Source organism: Phaseolus vulgaris, chromosome 2 (assembly GCF_051622355.1).
Source record: "Phaseolus vulgaris cultivar YP4 chromosome 2, ASM5162235v1, whole genome shotgun sequence".
In the NCBI taxonomy this organism is placed as follows: Eukaryota; Viridiplantae; Streptophyta; class Magnoliopsida; order Fabales; family Fabaceae; genus Phaseolus; species Phaseolus vulgaris.
The window spans coordinates 24,589,976-24,604,985 of record NC_143499.1 but is presented as its reverse complement, the minus strand read 5'-3'; the positions used below and the strand labels follow the sequence as shown (position 1 = coordinate 24,604,985).

Below are 15,010 nucleotides of genomic sequence, written 5' to 3'. Positions count from 1 at the left end.
ATTGGATCAGGTTGAATCCTAGACACTATTATTGTGAATGTTTTTATCTCTTACTTAACTGACTAAATAAATAAAATGTATTTTACTTTAAAATTTAAATTCGGAATATAAAAAAAACCCAACAATTGTCCACTAATATAAAACTGAAATACAATAATATAAGAATATTATGAAATAAAAACCAATATTTTTATTGGACCATAAAATATTATATTCTTAGCATAAATTTTTTTAGGATTTGTGTTCACTTTAGAATATTTCTTCTAAAAAATGAAAAAAAAGAAGATGTAGGCAAGTGCGGTAGAGCGCAGTAAGGAGCGCACATGAGTGACCGTTGAGAAAAATAGAAAACGCAGCAAAAAAAAGAAGCCAAATTCAACACCCAATCATTGCCTTCACATTCATACTTTTTTTGTCTTATTTTCTTCTTCTAAAGTTCTTTTTAGCATGTTATGTTAAATTAAATTAGTATTAAAATAAAAAAAATCACATTCTATCATTTTTAATATTAAAAAATATTTATTATCAGATAAACAAATCATACTTTCGATCTTTCTCACAAAATTACTATTTCAAATATACCAGTTATTTTGTAGGACTTACATTCTTGTCGGAATTAAAGGTGGTTAAGAATATTAAAAACAAGATAAAATTTTATTACAAAAGACATCAATGAACTATAAATGATCACCTACTAGATTTCTATCCCCAAATAAATTGTAACCAAACACTAACAATAAAAAAATAAGAAATATTAAACATTGTGTCTATTGTATACCATAAAAAAAAATATACATAAAAAATCAAAAAATTTATTTAGTATTAAAATATTTATACATGTCCCTACATATATGCCTAAAATTTGAAAATGTACTATAATTTTTGATAAATTTTCTTCAATCAATTTTAAATTTTTGTCTGTACATGAGTCATTAAAAATCTAGTGCAATATATTAAATCTGGAAAGATTTAGAGTAATTATTTATTTCAAGCCCTTAATATATTCAATTTTAACTAAATCTGGAAAGATTTAGAATAATTATTTATTTCAAGCACTTAATATATTAAAGTATAAAAATACAAAATTTTCAAACTAAATTAATTTTTTACTGAGAATGCAACTTTTTTCCTAACCCAGCTACATTATTCAAATGGGAGTTATTTAATGTTCTCTTAATTGTGAAACAATTTGATAAAGAAAAACTGTTAAAATTTCCTTGCATAAAATAAAAACCATTCTAGTTTACACATAATCCCCCCACACTCACTTAGAGATATATTGTAGAATAAAAAAACATAAACATTGGAGAAAATTAATCATAATTATTAGAATTTGAATATAAATAGCATTATTTACCTTAAAGTAAAGATAAAAAAAGGTAAAATAGTAAAGTGAAATTGTGATTGTGGTTTGAATAAAGAGGATGGAGGGTTGGCTACGGCTACACGCTTCTCCACATGGGAACCATATTATTACCGTTATTAGGATTTAGGACAGACAGACAACGTAGAGAAAATAGAAAAAAATAAATAAAATAAAGTAATGGTGGTGCCAGCCAAACGATCCAACGGTCATTAGTGACTAGCCGTTGAGTTTTGAAAAGTGGTCTCACCAGACAAATACCCCATGGTTTCAGTCCTTCAGTGTGGTGTTTGTAGTGTCACTGTTAATAAGTCTAGAGTACGCTACCCTCTTCTTCCACTTCCTCCTATATTACATGCCCTTCTCCTTGTTATTCTAGTGTTGTGCCTGGTTTCTTCTTTCTGTGTGTTCATCTACAATGGTGATATCAGATGAGAACAGATCTAAACCAGTCAACCCCACAAATTTTCAAGGTATTATTAACTAAAGATTTCGGTTTCAATGTTGAGGCAAGATTGAAGATTTAATGATAATAACAACATGGGTAGTGGGATTTTTTTTATTTATTAATTTTTGTGTCTGGTTGTTGTGATAGGAGGGATGAATTGTGGGGGAAACAGAAAGGTGGGGCAGAACAGAAGGGCTTTGAGCGTGATCAATCAGGATCTGGTGGCGGAAGGGAGACCTTACCCTTGCGTTGTTAACAAGAGAGCATTGGCAGAGTAACTTTCTTTTTGTTTTCTTTTTTTCTACTGGGTCATGTTCTCCCTCTTTTTTTTTTTTCTTGTGATTTTTTCAGTTTTTATGTTTGTGATGTTGATGGTGTGGTTTTCTCTTTGCGGGGGTTTTCAGAAAACAAGATGTTTGTGAGAAGAAACAGGCGTATCCGGTGCATCGACCCATCACAAGGTTAGAAGATGTGGTCCTTTAGTGTGATTTCGATTTTATTTAGTGATGGATGAAAAAAGTGAAATTAAGTGTTTGAATTTTGAAATTGAAGTGCGTTTCAATGAGTGTAATGTATAGCCCCATTCGCTTTCTTGATAGTGGGAAGAGATCAATTAATGAGACTGTTATGTTCTTTATTTTTAGACGCAAGTTTTCTATGTGTAATGTTCATGTTGGTCTACTTTTTTAGGAGGTTTGCTGCACAGATTGCTAGTAGCACACAGCAAAATCGTGCTGAGGTACTTTTATGATGAATTTTGATGCTTTGCACATTGCACGTATCCTTTGACAATTTGAAAGTTGAAACTGATATTTGAGTTGTGGGGTCAATTTGAACAGGGAACCAAGAGGTCAAACTTGGGGAATTCAAATTCGAATGGATTTGGAGAGGCTATATTTGTGGATGATGAACACGCACCAACGGATGACCAACCAGTGCCAATGTCTTTAGAACTGACAGAGCCAATTCATAGTGAATTAGATCAGATGGTATTCTATAATGTTACTTCTATTTATTTTGTTTATGTCACGCAAATCCATTTCAAAATTAGTTGGTGATGGTGCAACAATTGGCCTGGTAGGAGGAAGTTGAAATGGAGGATATAATTGATGAGACTGTTTTGGACATTGATATATGTGACGCAAACAATCCCCTTGCAGTGGTGGATTATATTGAAGATCTTTACGGCTACTACAGAAAAACGGAGGTAAATTTGGAAATGATTACTTTGAATTTGGTGCACTTTTCTCACTATTTCAAAAACATTTTAACTTCAAATGGGGATACTGTCTGAATTCTAACTTGTCAAATGAACTTTTGAGATATAATTTCTATAATTTCACGGTAATAATTTTGGAAATCAAAATGGATTTCAGAATGACACCTAAACTAACATGGGAATGCCTTTCTATTGAATTTTGATAACTAACAGCACTTGTTACATTGCAGAGTACTAGCTGTGTCTCGCCCAATTACATGACACAGCAATTTGACATTAATGAAAGGATGAGGGCTATTCTCATTGACTGGCTTATTGAGGTAAACCAAATGTGCTCCCACTTCACGTACAATGCTACAATGATCCTTATGGATTTTTTTTTGTTTTCATTCAATTTTAAATGTCCTAATAGTGTGATATGTTTGTTTGATCCTTCAGGTGCACGACAAATTTGATCTCATGCACGAGACATTGTTTCTTACTGTTAATCTTATAGACAGATTTTTGGCAAAACAGACAGTGGTAAGAAAGAAGCTTCAGTTGGTTGGATTAGTTGCAATGCTTTTGGCATGCAAGTACGAAGAAGTTTCAGTTCCTGTGGTGGGGGATCTAATTCTCATATCAGACAAAGCATACACAAGGAAGGAAGTTCTGGAAATGGTAGATTTTTTTTTTTTTGCCTTGTTAACACAACGACAACCTTTTAACCTCTGCATTTGTGTTGTGTAACTGAACTAATTGAGTTTCTTCATTGTAAACTATGCAGGAGAAGCTGATGGTCAACACATTGCAGTTTAACATGTCTGTGCCAACCGCATATGTTTTTATGAAAAGATTCCTAAAGGCAGCTCAAGCAGACAGAAAGGTCAGTATTTTCATATGTTTCTGCCAAATATTTCCATGTTCAGCTTATGCACTTTGGGGTTAAACTGATGTGATTCTGAGTTTCCAAGCATGCACTAACTTGCTCACTGTATTCCTCACAATGAAACAGCTTGAGCTACTGGCTTTCTTCATGGTAGAGCTATCTCTAGTAGAATATGAGATGCTGAAGTTCCCTCCATCCTTACTAGCAGCAGCTGCTGTTTATACAGCTCAATGCTCCATTTATGGCTTCAAACAGTGGAGTAAAACATGTGAATGGCACTCCAATTACTCAGAAGATCAGCTATTGTAAGTTCTCTATAATTTTAATATTCCAATTACCCAATAGTTTGAAATGGTATGATAGATACTGAAGTGTTGTTAATTTGTGACTGACTCACAGAGAGTGCTCTACATCAATGGTTGATTTTCATCAGAAGGCTGGGAATGGGAAACTTACTGGGGTACATAGGAAGTACTGTTCATCAAAATTTAACTACACTGCAAAATGTGAACCGGCACGTTTTCTTCTGGAGAACTCGTTGTAGCAGGCAATGTATAGCCACTAACAAACATCATGATGATACACTTGACTTCATAATTGGGGGGCCATTTGGTTATAATGCATGCATGCACATGAAGGTGAGCAACTTGGGTTGCACTTAAATATTGTGTCTGAAGTGTCGGGGTTTGTCTTATGTATTTTGTTGTTCTTCTACTCATGTTATTTTTCCATCCTTTACTTTCTGTTATGTTCCAAGTGAACAGAACACACTTGAGTCGTCTTGTATTTCTCTTGTTCCCATTGAACAAAATAATGGAAACGATGACATAGAAACAACTTCATTCATATTCAACAAATGGAGTTTTTTTTTGTTTTCAACATGCCACAAATGCACCATGCAACTGTTCTTATCCATTAATGTGTCTCAGCCAGATAAGATCCATTACATACCCTAAAATGGGAAAAACAGAACAATTTCTCTTGGTTAGTCTCATGCAAGAAGTGAACTTTGACTTTCAATTTCTCTAGTTTATATATCATCGTTCTGTTCAAACTTATGATATAATAATGGTTATTTCAAAATTATATAATACAATATTTTTATATAATATTTTAATCATATTATTATATTAATTATTATGTTATATATAAGTGAAACTTGATTTATTTATACAATTTGGAAAAAGAATTAATAAAATAATAAATAAAATAAAGATTTTGAATTTATTTTTAGTTGGAGGTTTGATTTTTTATATTTAAATAAGTAAATTGAAAAAAAAAATTTGTATAATTTTTATCTATGATAAAAATCCGTCTATTTTAATTAGCTATTACATAAATAATTTAAATATTTAAAAAAAAAAAAAATAATAACAATAATAATAATTGGTGAATATGAATTTATTTTTAATTATTCAATTTATGAAATTACCTATATAATAATAATTTATTTTTAATTATATATATATATATATTTTAAAAATAGAATAAAAATATAAATTTAAATAGATGAATGTGTTTGAGATCCCACATCGACTGGAAATTAGAGCCTTTCATTGTATATGAGCCGGTTTTATGGAGTTGAGTTAGACTTAAAGTTCACTTCGTAATATGGTATCAGCGCCATTTTGAGCCTATCCTTGACCGGCTCATAGAATTACATAATCTGTTACATCAGTCATGTTTCAACAATTTTCATTCTAGATCTACCAAATATATTTGAAGGATTATTATGTTTTATGGCAACATATTAATAAATATATTTTCCACTAATTAACTATGTAAGCTATACTAATGTAATCATAGGATAATTATATATATATGTGTGAAAATATAATATTTTTTTTTAATATATTGTATAAAATAAATATAATTAAAATTAAATCATTAGCAACTCTTTAGTATTTATATGTATATATAGTAGAGTGAAGTGGAAGTTCAGTCCTGAGACTATTTGGTTTTGTTCTTATCATAGTTCTCCCGTTTCGGATTATGATAAGCTAGTTTGTATTTTTTTTTAAGACTGATATGACATCCACTAATCTACATTTTTATATACTGAAAAAAATAATAATTTTTTTACTAAAAAGTTGTTGCAACTTTGATCACTTGGTTTCTGCAAACTGACCCTGAAATAAATGCTTTCTTTAATGTTTCATTGACCCTTGTGCTCCACATAAGGTGAACAACGACAAATCCCATCCACATCCTTCAACCAATCCTATTTGAAAACAATTTTTAAATTATAGAGCACCAAAATAAACTAAAAAGGATGATCTTACCCACCAAAACCATCATCATACATCACAAAATACGTTGAGATATGATAAAAAAAAATGTTCACACAAGAATTTATATATATTAAAATCTACATAAATAAGATTTATAGTTATAATAAACATAATGAAAAATTATTTAACTTTAAAAAAATAGTATAGGTTTAGATTGTGAAGTTATAATAAGGGAACTTGCCCCTTCTTTTCTCACTCTCCCTCTTAAACTCTTTTTTTTTCTCACTCTCACTCTTAAACTCTTTTTTTTTTTCTAACTTTTATCCTTTCAACTTAATCTATTTCAGAATCAAACCTTTTCCATTTCAAAATCTTATCCATTTCAAAATCTGATCATACTTCACCGTAGTTGAGAAATCATAAATCACTTTTAATTAATCAGATTTTCAAAAGCAGTGATTTTTTTTCTCTTGAAAGATTCATGGTTCTTTACTTTTCTTCATTATTTTGTTATCAATTTTAATTGGGTTAGTTGAGAAAAGTGAATGTCAACTTATTTTACCATATACTGAAATTTGATTATGTTTGAATGACTTCTTCTTGGTCTCCAAGTTTAATATCAAACATCTTTTACTTAGACTTTGGAATGTTGTTTTGGAGATAAGTTCAAAGGGGAGATATTTGCATGTTGACTGAACTGATCTTAAATACAACTTGAAACATAGATTTGAGTTGTTGGAAATGTTAGATTTTTGGTACAAGTTGGGGTTTTAGTTTGCAAAATTTATTAAATTTGCTCAGCGCAACCCCATGTAAATTGAGGTGCATATTTTGGTATTCTCGACCCCAAATATGCTCAACCTTTTTCTTTTGCACTTAAGCAAATTTTACAATTTTGGGAGATCTCGACCCCAAATCCGCTCAACATTTTTCCCCTGCGCTTAAGCGGATTTTACATGTAGAGTTAGGGGAGATCTTAACCTCAAATCCGCTCAGCAAAATTTCACTGCACTAAACGGATTTGAGTTGCAATTTTGGGGTTCTCTTGGCCTCAAATCCACTTAGTAAAATTTCATTGCGCTAGGTGGATTTGAGTTGAAGTTTTAGGGTGTTCTCAACGTCAAATCAGCTCAACAAAATTTTCCACCGCTAAGCAGATTGTAGTTGCAGTTTTTTAGGTGTTCTCTATCTCAAATTTGCTCAAGCCAAATCCCCCTCGGACTTTCCCTGGGCTTACGCCCTTTCTTTCTAAGCTTAAGCCATTTTGACAACATTTTTTTTTTGTTTATCTACATTTTTGTTTCTTTTCTATAGGCTATGAAATTGAATTAAATCTTTTAAAAAATTATCCTTTTATAAATTGTAATTGATTACAACTCTCTGTGATTCAATTCATAAAATTTGAATATTTGAAACAAGTAAATCTAACATTTATTAAAATATAAATTAAATACTAGTTTGTATGTTCAATTTATTTGTGAAATTTTAAATTTTATGTGTAATTGATTTGAGAAATCATAAATAATGTATAAATGATTGATATGTATTGTATGTGAATGATATGTAATGTGTGTGAATGATTGTATGAACTTGATGTCATATATTTGGGATAATGTATGAGATGTTGTGTATTGGTACATTAAGTATGAAAAACCTATGTTTTAACATATATCTTCTAGTTTCATTGATGATCTAAGTCACATAAACTAAAATATCAGTTGGTACAATGCATTTAATATCTCATATTTCAAACTGTTTTTAAATTCAAAATGAAACTTCTTATAAATGAAAATATTATTATTTGTCAAATGCATCATATCATATTGACCAAAAAAAATCTTAAAGAAAAGCTTCAATTATAATAACTATAGGTAAATATCTTCAAGTATCTACATCAATCTTAAACAATCTACTCGACATGTTGCATCATCTACATACTATTAAATACAATCATATTATTCACTATAACAAAAAAGATGATGAACCAGGGAGGGACACCTTTCTTCTTCTCTAACTTCCCCTTTGATCTCAAAGAAACAGATTTGTGGAAAATTTTCCGAAGATGGGGAAGGGTGAGCGACGTTTTCATATCCAATAGATTAAACATCAAGAAGCAAATGTTTGGTTTTGTTAGATTTCGGGGAGTTCAGAATACTAGGGAGCTAGAATTTCATCTGAACACAATATGGATTGGGAGCTGGAAATTGAATGTTAATAGACCAAAATACAACAGGGCAGCAAAAACAAAAAAGGAGTGGAATGTTAAGCTGAAGGAGAAAGCATTAGAGTCAGAGAAAGAGGTTAAAAAAGAGTGGAGGGCAAAAGGAACAAACACGTATGCAAACACTGTCAAGAATGGTTACAAGAAAAGAGCACAATCGCAGAATAGGGAAACTTTGCATGCTATTCACTTTAGAGCAGAGGAAACTCACAGAGAATGGTTAAATAAATGCTTTATAGGGAGAGTAGCGGATTTAAACAAGGTTTCAAGCTTGAATGAAAGCTTCATTTTGGGAGGTCTTGGTTACATAAAGGTAAAATTTCTGGGGGGTTTCCATGTATTACTGAAGGGGGAAAATTAACTAAAGATTAAATAAGTCATAGAGGAGAATAAAGAATGGTTTGAAGAAATGTTTGACACTATTATTCCTTGGGAAGAACAATTCGTTGCGGTAGACAAATTGGTATGGGTAAGATGTAGGGGCCTACCTTTGAAGTTATGGAATACAGGTTGTTTCAAGCACATTGCAGCGTTAATGGGTACCCTTGTTGAGGTTGACGAGGCAACTTTGGCTTTAGAAGAGCTCGAGTACGCAAGGTTCAAAATTAGAGTGTTAGTGGGTTGCGAGGCGAAGATTACCAGTTATATGAAAATCAACGAAGTGCTGTACCAGGTATCAGTGGAGGAAGAATGCACAACCCCAGATTATAAACTTTGTCAATGCCATTGGAGTGAAGAATATGAAGGTATGGAAACAGAGGCTGACTCAATAGGTTCTAACGAAACAGTGCGATCGGGGAGTAAGGATTTCGAAGAAGGTAGAAAGGAGGTCGAGGAGAAATCGAGTCGGAATTGGGAATCGCCCAGCCACCGTCGGCACAAGGCTGCCGGAGATCGGAACCTAATGCACCGTTACGCTGTTGTGAGTCTACTGTGGCTAGACCTATAGGCCCTTTCTCTGCACCTATTTTCAGTACAAACATAGGAAAGGAAAACCTAGGGTCTAGAACCCCAACGGATCTATTCAGAGCTGAAATGGGAAAAAGGTATGGGCCTTCACAAATGGCCCAAGGTGGGGACTCAATAATAGATTACGTGACGAAGGCATGGAGGTGCAAAGGTTAAAAATCACTTCGAGGCTTTTTCGAAACCTGGCCCAGATGATGGTGGGTTGGAGATGTTATGGAACGGGCCGCCTGGAAGCCCGTTTACCTCAGAAAAGTCACACGATCTTGACGAAACTGAACAGGGAGGACGATCTGGGAACGACAAAGCCAACGTACAAAACGCAGAAACTAGAAACGGTGCAGTCGCCGCACCTCGATCCTTTTCGGTCGAAGCTACGGAGGAGATAGGGAGGAAACCACCGTGTACAACGATTATCGCAGTGAAAGGTGCGGAAACCCCAACCTATCAAGCAATCACGTCGGCGGAAGAGGTTGAGGGGGGGGGGGAGCACAATTCATTGACGTCAATATCAAGGGTGGAAGACTCTTTAGGAGTGTCACAAGATGGGGAGGCTCTCCAATCACATACACAACAAGCTTTCGAAGTATCGAAGAACAAACAAAAGGAGTGCCAATTTCAATCTGTTTCGAGATCAAGCAGAATCAAAGATACATATTTTCCGTTTGGCAAGCAAAGGAAAAAAGGGTCTCAACTATTTGGGAACGAAGCAGATAAACAAAAAAAGAAGATTAACATTTCAACGACTACTAATTCATCCGCTACAACGGAAAGAAGAGTGTTATGGGTGGGTGAATTCCAGCAAAGATTGTAAGAGGGAAGAACGCAAGAACATAAGGTTAGTTTTATCTCAAATTAGCAATTCTGTTTCTGATTTGGCCATTAATAACTGTAACCGCTTATTCTGGTTAAAACATGGTAGTTTATAAACGATTAGAGTATGGGAATTGGGTAAACAGTTAGGGGCTACATGCGGGGAAGAAGGAAAAGTCATGGTAAGCCTAGATGAATTAGAAAAAAGGGACATAATTTTGAAATCCAAAAGGGAAGTGGGGGAGGATTTGGGTTACCAATGCGAATTCTTTCTTTAAATGTGAGAGGGTTTGGGAGCCCTGTAAAGTGGAGATATATTAAGGAAATGATTAGAAAGGAAGGTGTCAGAATGTTGTGTTTACAAGAGGTAAGAATGGCTAATTTCAGTTTTAATAACTGTTGTAGGTTATGGGGAGATAACGACATTGATTATTTTTATAGTGAACCAACTAACGGATCAGGAGGGATTCTTATGATTTGGCACAATAAGTTCTTTCAGTGTTCTAATCACATTATTAATAGAAGGTTCATGGTGTTTTCTGGGTTGTTTAAGGAGAGAAATATCCCCGTCGTCATTGTAAATGTGTACTCTTCTTGCAATCTGCATGAGAAAAAACAAATGTGGACAGAGTTATTAGAGATTAGACAAAGGGAACCTTGTAACTCTTGGTGCATACTGGGGGATTTCAACTCAATAAGAAACGAAAGGGAACGCAGGGGGATTAATAGATCAAGTGCAAATAAGAGAAAAATGCAAGGATTTAACAACTTTATTGATAATATGGAGATCGTGGATATACCCTGTGTTGGAAGAAAATATACTTGGTATAGGCCTAATGGTAAAGCAAAGAGCAGGCTCAACAGGTTTTTAATGACTTTTGAATGGTTACAGCACTAGCCAGGTTGTAAGCAATTTGTCATTAATAGACAGATATCTAACCACTGCGCATTAGAGCTAAAATCTAATGTGGTAGATTGGGGACCAAAACCATTTAGGTTTCTTGACATTTGGCAGGAAGATAAGGAGTTTGGTATTTTTGTTAAAAACAAGTGGGAAAGTTACTTGGTACAGGGGAATGAAATCTTAGTGTTAAAAGAGAAACTGAAAATGTTAAAGAGTGACCTGAAAGGTTGGAATAAAGATGTTTTTGGGAATACTAATAAGATCAAACTCAATATCTTGAGGAGAATACAAGAGTTGAATATGAGAGATGATGTAGTCAGTTTGGAGGAAAATAAAATTAGAGAAAGAAGAGAACTCTTGAGCCAGTAACAGGTCATAAATGAGAGGAACGAATCTTTACTACAACAAAAGTCAAGAGCATTATGGATCAAGCAGGGGGATTCCAACTCAAAATTCTTTCACGCATCTATCAAATGGAGGAGGATGAGGAACGAGATAAAAGGAGTTTATTGTAACCAATCAGGTAGTTGGGTGGAAGAACCAAATAAGGTAAAGGTGATGGTTAAGGAGTTCTACGAAAACAAGATGTCGGCTATCGAAGATTCTGGAGTTAGGCTGGATAACGTGGTATTCAAGGAGATATCCGAGTTAGATAAAAGATTCTTGACATATCCGTTTGATGAAAAAGAAATAAAGGAAGCCATTTGGAATTGTGATAGACATAAAAGTCCTGGCCCAGATGGAGTATCTTTCAGCTTTATTAAAAACAACTAGAGCCTTTTAGAAAATGATGTATTGGGGGCAGTAAAATTCTTTCACAAAGAGGGGAAGATTCTGAAGTGTTGTAATGCCTTATTCCTAACGTTGATCCCTAAGTCTGAGAATCCCCAATCCCTTGAAGAGTACAAACCTATATCACTAGTAGGTTTCTTTGTACAAGATACTGACGAAAGTACTATCTAATAGGATTAAAAAGGTTATTGATAAGGCGATAGATGGATCACAATCTGCTTTTTTGTCCAATAGAGGTTTGTTAGACAATGTCCTCTTTGTGAATGAGGTTGTGGATGACTTGAAAAAAAGGAGGAAAAGCGGGGTGATTGTGAAACTTGACTTTGAAAAGGCATATGATTCGGTAAGTTGGGAGTTCTTATTTTATATGATGGGAAGACTAGGGTTTTGTGGGAAATGGATTCAGTGGATCAAAGCATGCCTTGAATCAGCTACAGTCTCGGTGTTGGTAAACGGTATCCCGACAAAAGAATTTAAACCAACTAGAGGCCTTAGGCAGGGGGATCCGATGGCACCGTTTTTGTTTCTAATTGTCGCACAAGGTTTAGCTCGGTTAGTAAATCAAGCGACAAGAAAAAATTTCTCTCGGGTATTAAAGTAGGGGATAAGAAGGTGGAGGTGAATTTACTACAATTTGCGGCTGATACCCTTTTTGTATGTGAACCTAATGTGCAGAACATCAAGTGCATTAAGGCTATTTTAAGATGTTTTGAATTAAGCTTGGGCCTAAAAGTAAACTTTTACAAGAGCAAGATTGGCGCAATTGGAGTAGATAGGTATGAGGTGAAAATGTATTCGGAAATACTCCACTGCAGTCTAATGGATATTCCCTTCACATACTTAGGCTTACCTATAGGTGGAAACCCATCTAGGTGTTCCTTTTGGGAGCATGTACTATCAAAGATAAGAAAGAAACTTTATGTATGGAAGGTGTACCGCCCTGGTAGTCGGAAGTGATGACATGGCATCAAGCTACAGTGAGGCGTGTTGATGAGACGCCAGGTTGGCAGAAGGGAAGGAAGTCGGGGGGCTCGTGAAGTCGCCAGTTATTAAGTTGGCGTGCTCCGATCTCCAGCATACCAGAACCGGCGGTCACCGGGTTAAAGATGAAGTCGCCAGATGTAAACTCAGGTGACCAAGTGATTAGAGATCGCCGGAGCGAGCACATCGCCGAAGATGAAGGTGGTGCATATTATGAAGGCGGCCGGCGAGACCACGGGGAAGGTGTGTACGAAGGCACCCTAGCTCGCCAATCCAATAGAGATCGCACTCCAGGACAGCTATGCACTGAGTAGTATCATGCATAAGTAACTTAGCCAAAGGAGAGTCAGAAGCAGCGCTCAAGTCAAGGAGGCTCCAGATGATGGCACGTGTACGGTTGGATGTGAGCCACGTGTCCAGATGCGTAACTGCCAGGAGAGAGAAAGTGACCAGGTATATAAGGGTTTCCCAACGAACTTCTGAGGTACGCACGTTCAGATTGTCTTCTTTACGCTTGCGAGTTCTTGAGCATACTGTGAGAGAGAACATTGCACGGTTCCTTGAGAGTTCCTGAGTGTTACTCTTGAAGTATTTGGTGGTTCAGTCACTGACTTGGGCGTTGGAGTGCGATCGGCCGCAGCGGCGCCGCTCTGTTCTTTTGCAGGTTCTTGAGGTGGATCGCGGCGAAGGACGGAGGTTGACGCGGTGCACACGTCGATCCAAGTTTGACGAGGCAAGTTCCAACGTTCTGGTCAACAGGCAGGATCAGAAGGGAAGGAATTTGTCATTTGCAGGAAGAGTTTGCCTTATAAAATTTGTTATCAACGCCGTACCACTATTTTTTCTATCCTTTTTTAAAGCACCAATCGAAGTGTGCAAGGAGATAACAAAATTACAGAGAAAGTTCTTGTGGGGGTGGGGAACGGATGGGAAGAAAATTGCTTAGACTAGTTGGGAGAATATCTGTAAAGAGAAAGAGGAAGGAGGTCTAGGTATCAAGCGTATTGATTTGTTTAATAAGGCACTCTTGGCAAAATGGTTATGGAGATGGTGTTCTACAGAGAGTGGACTTTGGAAGGAGGTCTTAGAATCAAAGTATGGAGTGAGGGGGCTGTTGAATTCAATTGCACCGAAAAGAAATAGGTATACATCTAGATGGTGGAATGATTTACTCAAAGTAAGTCTCTCTGACCAAGGTGACAACTGGTTCAATCAGAATATGACTTGGGAAGTAGGATTAGGGGAGAAGATCAAATTTTGGGAAGACGAATGGTTAGTTAATGGTCAACTCAAAGGAAGATACGAAGATTGTACAATAACTCTGAGTTGAAAGATAAGCCTATTGGAAGTTGTGGTAGTTGGAATGCAGATGGGTGGGAGTGGAAATTAAGTTGGAGAAGAGAATGGTTCGAATGGGAAAAGACTATGGTAGAGGATTTCATGTTTATAATATCACAGGTGACATTACAACCAGGTAAAGAGGATTCAAGGTTATGGAACGACCCTCCATCATACATTTTCTCGGTAAAATCTGCTTACAATAAGTTAGTAAATCACAGGCCGGGGGGGGGGGGGGGGTGGTATCAGTGTTCGGGTCTCTTTGGAATCTGAAGGTTATGCCCTCAGCCCTATTCTACGTGTGGAGGGCTCTCTCGAATAGGATAGCGACAAAACAGAACCTGCATAAAAGGGGAGTGACATTAGGGGATACTTTATGTGTTTTATGCGGAAGGGAAGAGGAGACAATGACACATATCCTTCTTTCATGTAGGGAATCAAGTAAAGTGTGGAATATGTGTTTTAGTTGGATGGGAATTAGTTCGGTGAACCATAATGAGTTGAATTATCATTTCGAACAATTCTCTTACATCTGCTTTAATCAGGAAGGTAATAGGTTATGGAAAAGTCTTTGGGTCTCAGTAGTATGGAGTATATGGAAGCATAGAAACAGGGTCATCTTTAACCAAGCAAAGGTAGATGCAGAGGAAATCTTTACTATGGCACAAGTACAATCATGGGTATGGATGAAACATAAAGAGAAGAAAATTATATTCTCCTTTTCTGATTGGATTTTGTCACCTATAACTTGTGTTAGTATGGTAACAAGGTAAGTGCATAAGTATGTAAGCATTTTTTTCATAATCTAATGAAAGTAATTTAAAAGAGTAATTACAATCTTCTATACATGTTGTAAGTAAGGTTGG

General features: G+C 35.4%; 1 protein-coding gene across 1 annotated transcript; it reads left to right on the top strand.

The window, feature by feature from the left end:
• The first annotated feature begins 1,567 nt into the window (after nt 1–1,567).
• Nucleotides 1,568–4,755, top strand: LOC137811022 (G2/mitotic-specific cyclin-1). Its single transcript, XM_068612572.1, has 11 exons — nt 1,568–1,836; nt 1,959–2,085; nt 2,216–2,272; nt 2,502–2,550; nt 2,651–2,800; nt 2,893–3,018; nt 3,261–3,350; nt 3,469–3,690; nt 3,797–3,895; nt 4,025–4,203; nt 4,298–4,755. Exons 1-11 carry the CDS (start codon nt 1,782–1,784, stop codon nt 4,440–4,442), a joined length of 1,299 nt encoding a protein of 432 aa, XP_068468673.1. The 5' UTR covers nt 1,568–1,781; the 3' UTR covers nt 4,443–4,755.
• Nucleotides 4,756–15,010: the final 10,255 nt, after the last annotated feature.

Bases quoted from the DNA above. Each gene is read 5' to 3' on its own strand.
- LOC137811022 (XM_068612572.1), top strand. From the start codon at position 1,782: ATGGTGATATCAGATGAGAACAGATCTAAACCAGTCAACCCCACAAAT. The intron at 2,551-2,650 runs GTACTTTTATGA...CAATTTGAACAG, and splicing joins CACAGCAAAATCGTGCTGAG to GGAACCAAGAGGTCAAACTT. The intron at 4,204-4,297 runs GTAAGTTCTCTA...ACTGACTCACAG, and splicing joins TACTCAGAAGATCAGCTATT to AGAGTGCTCTACATCAATGG.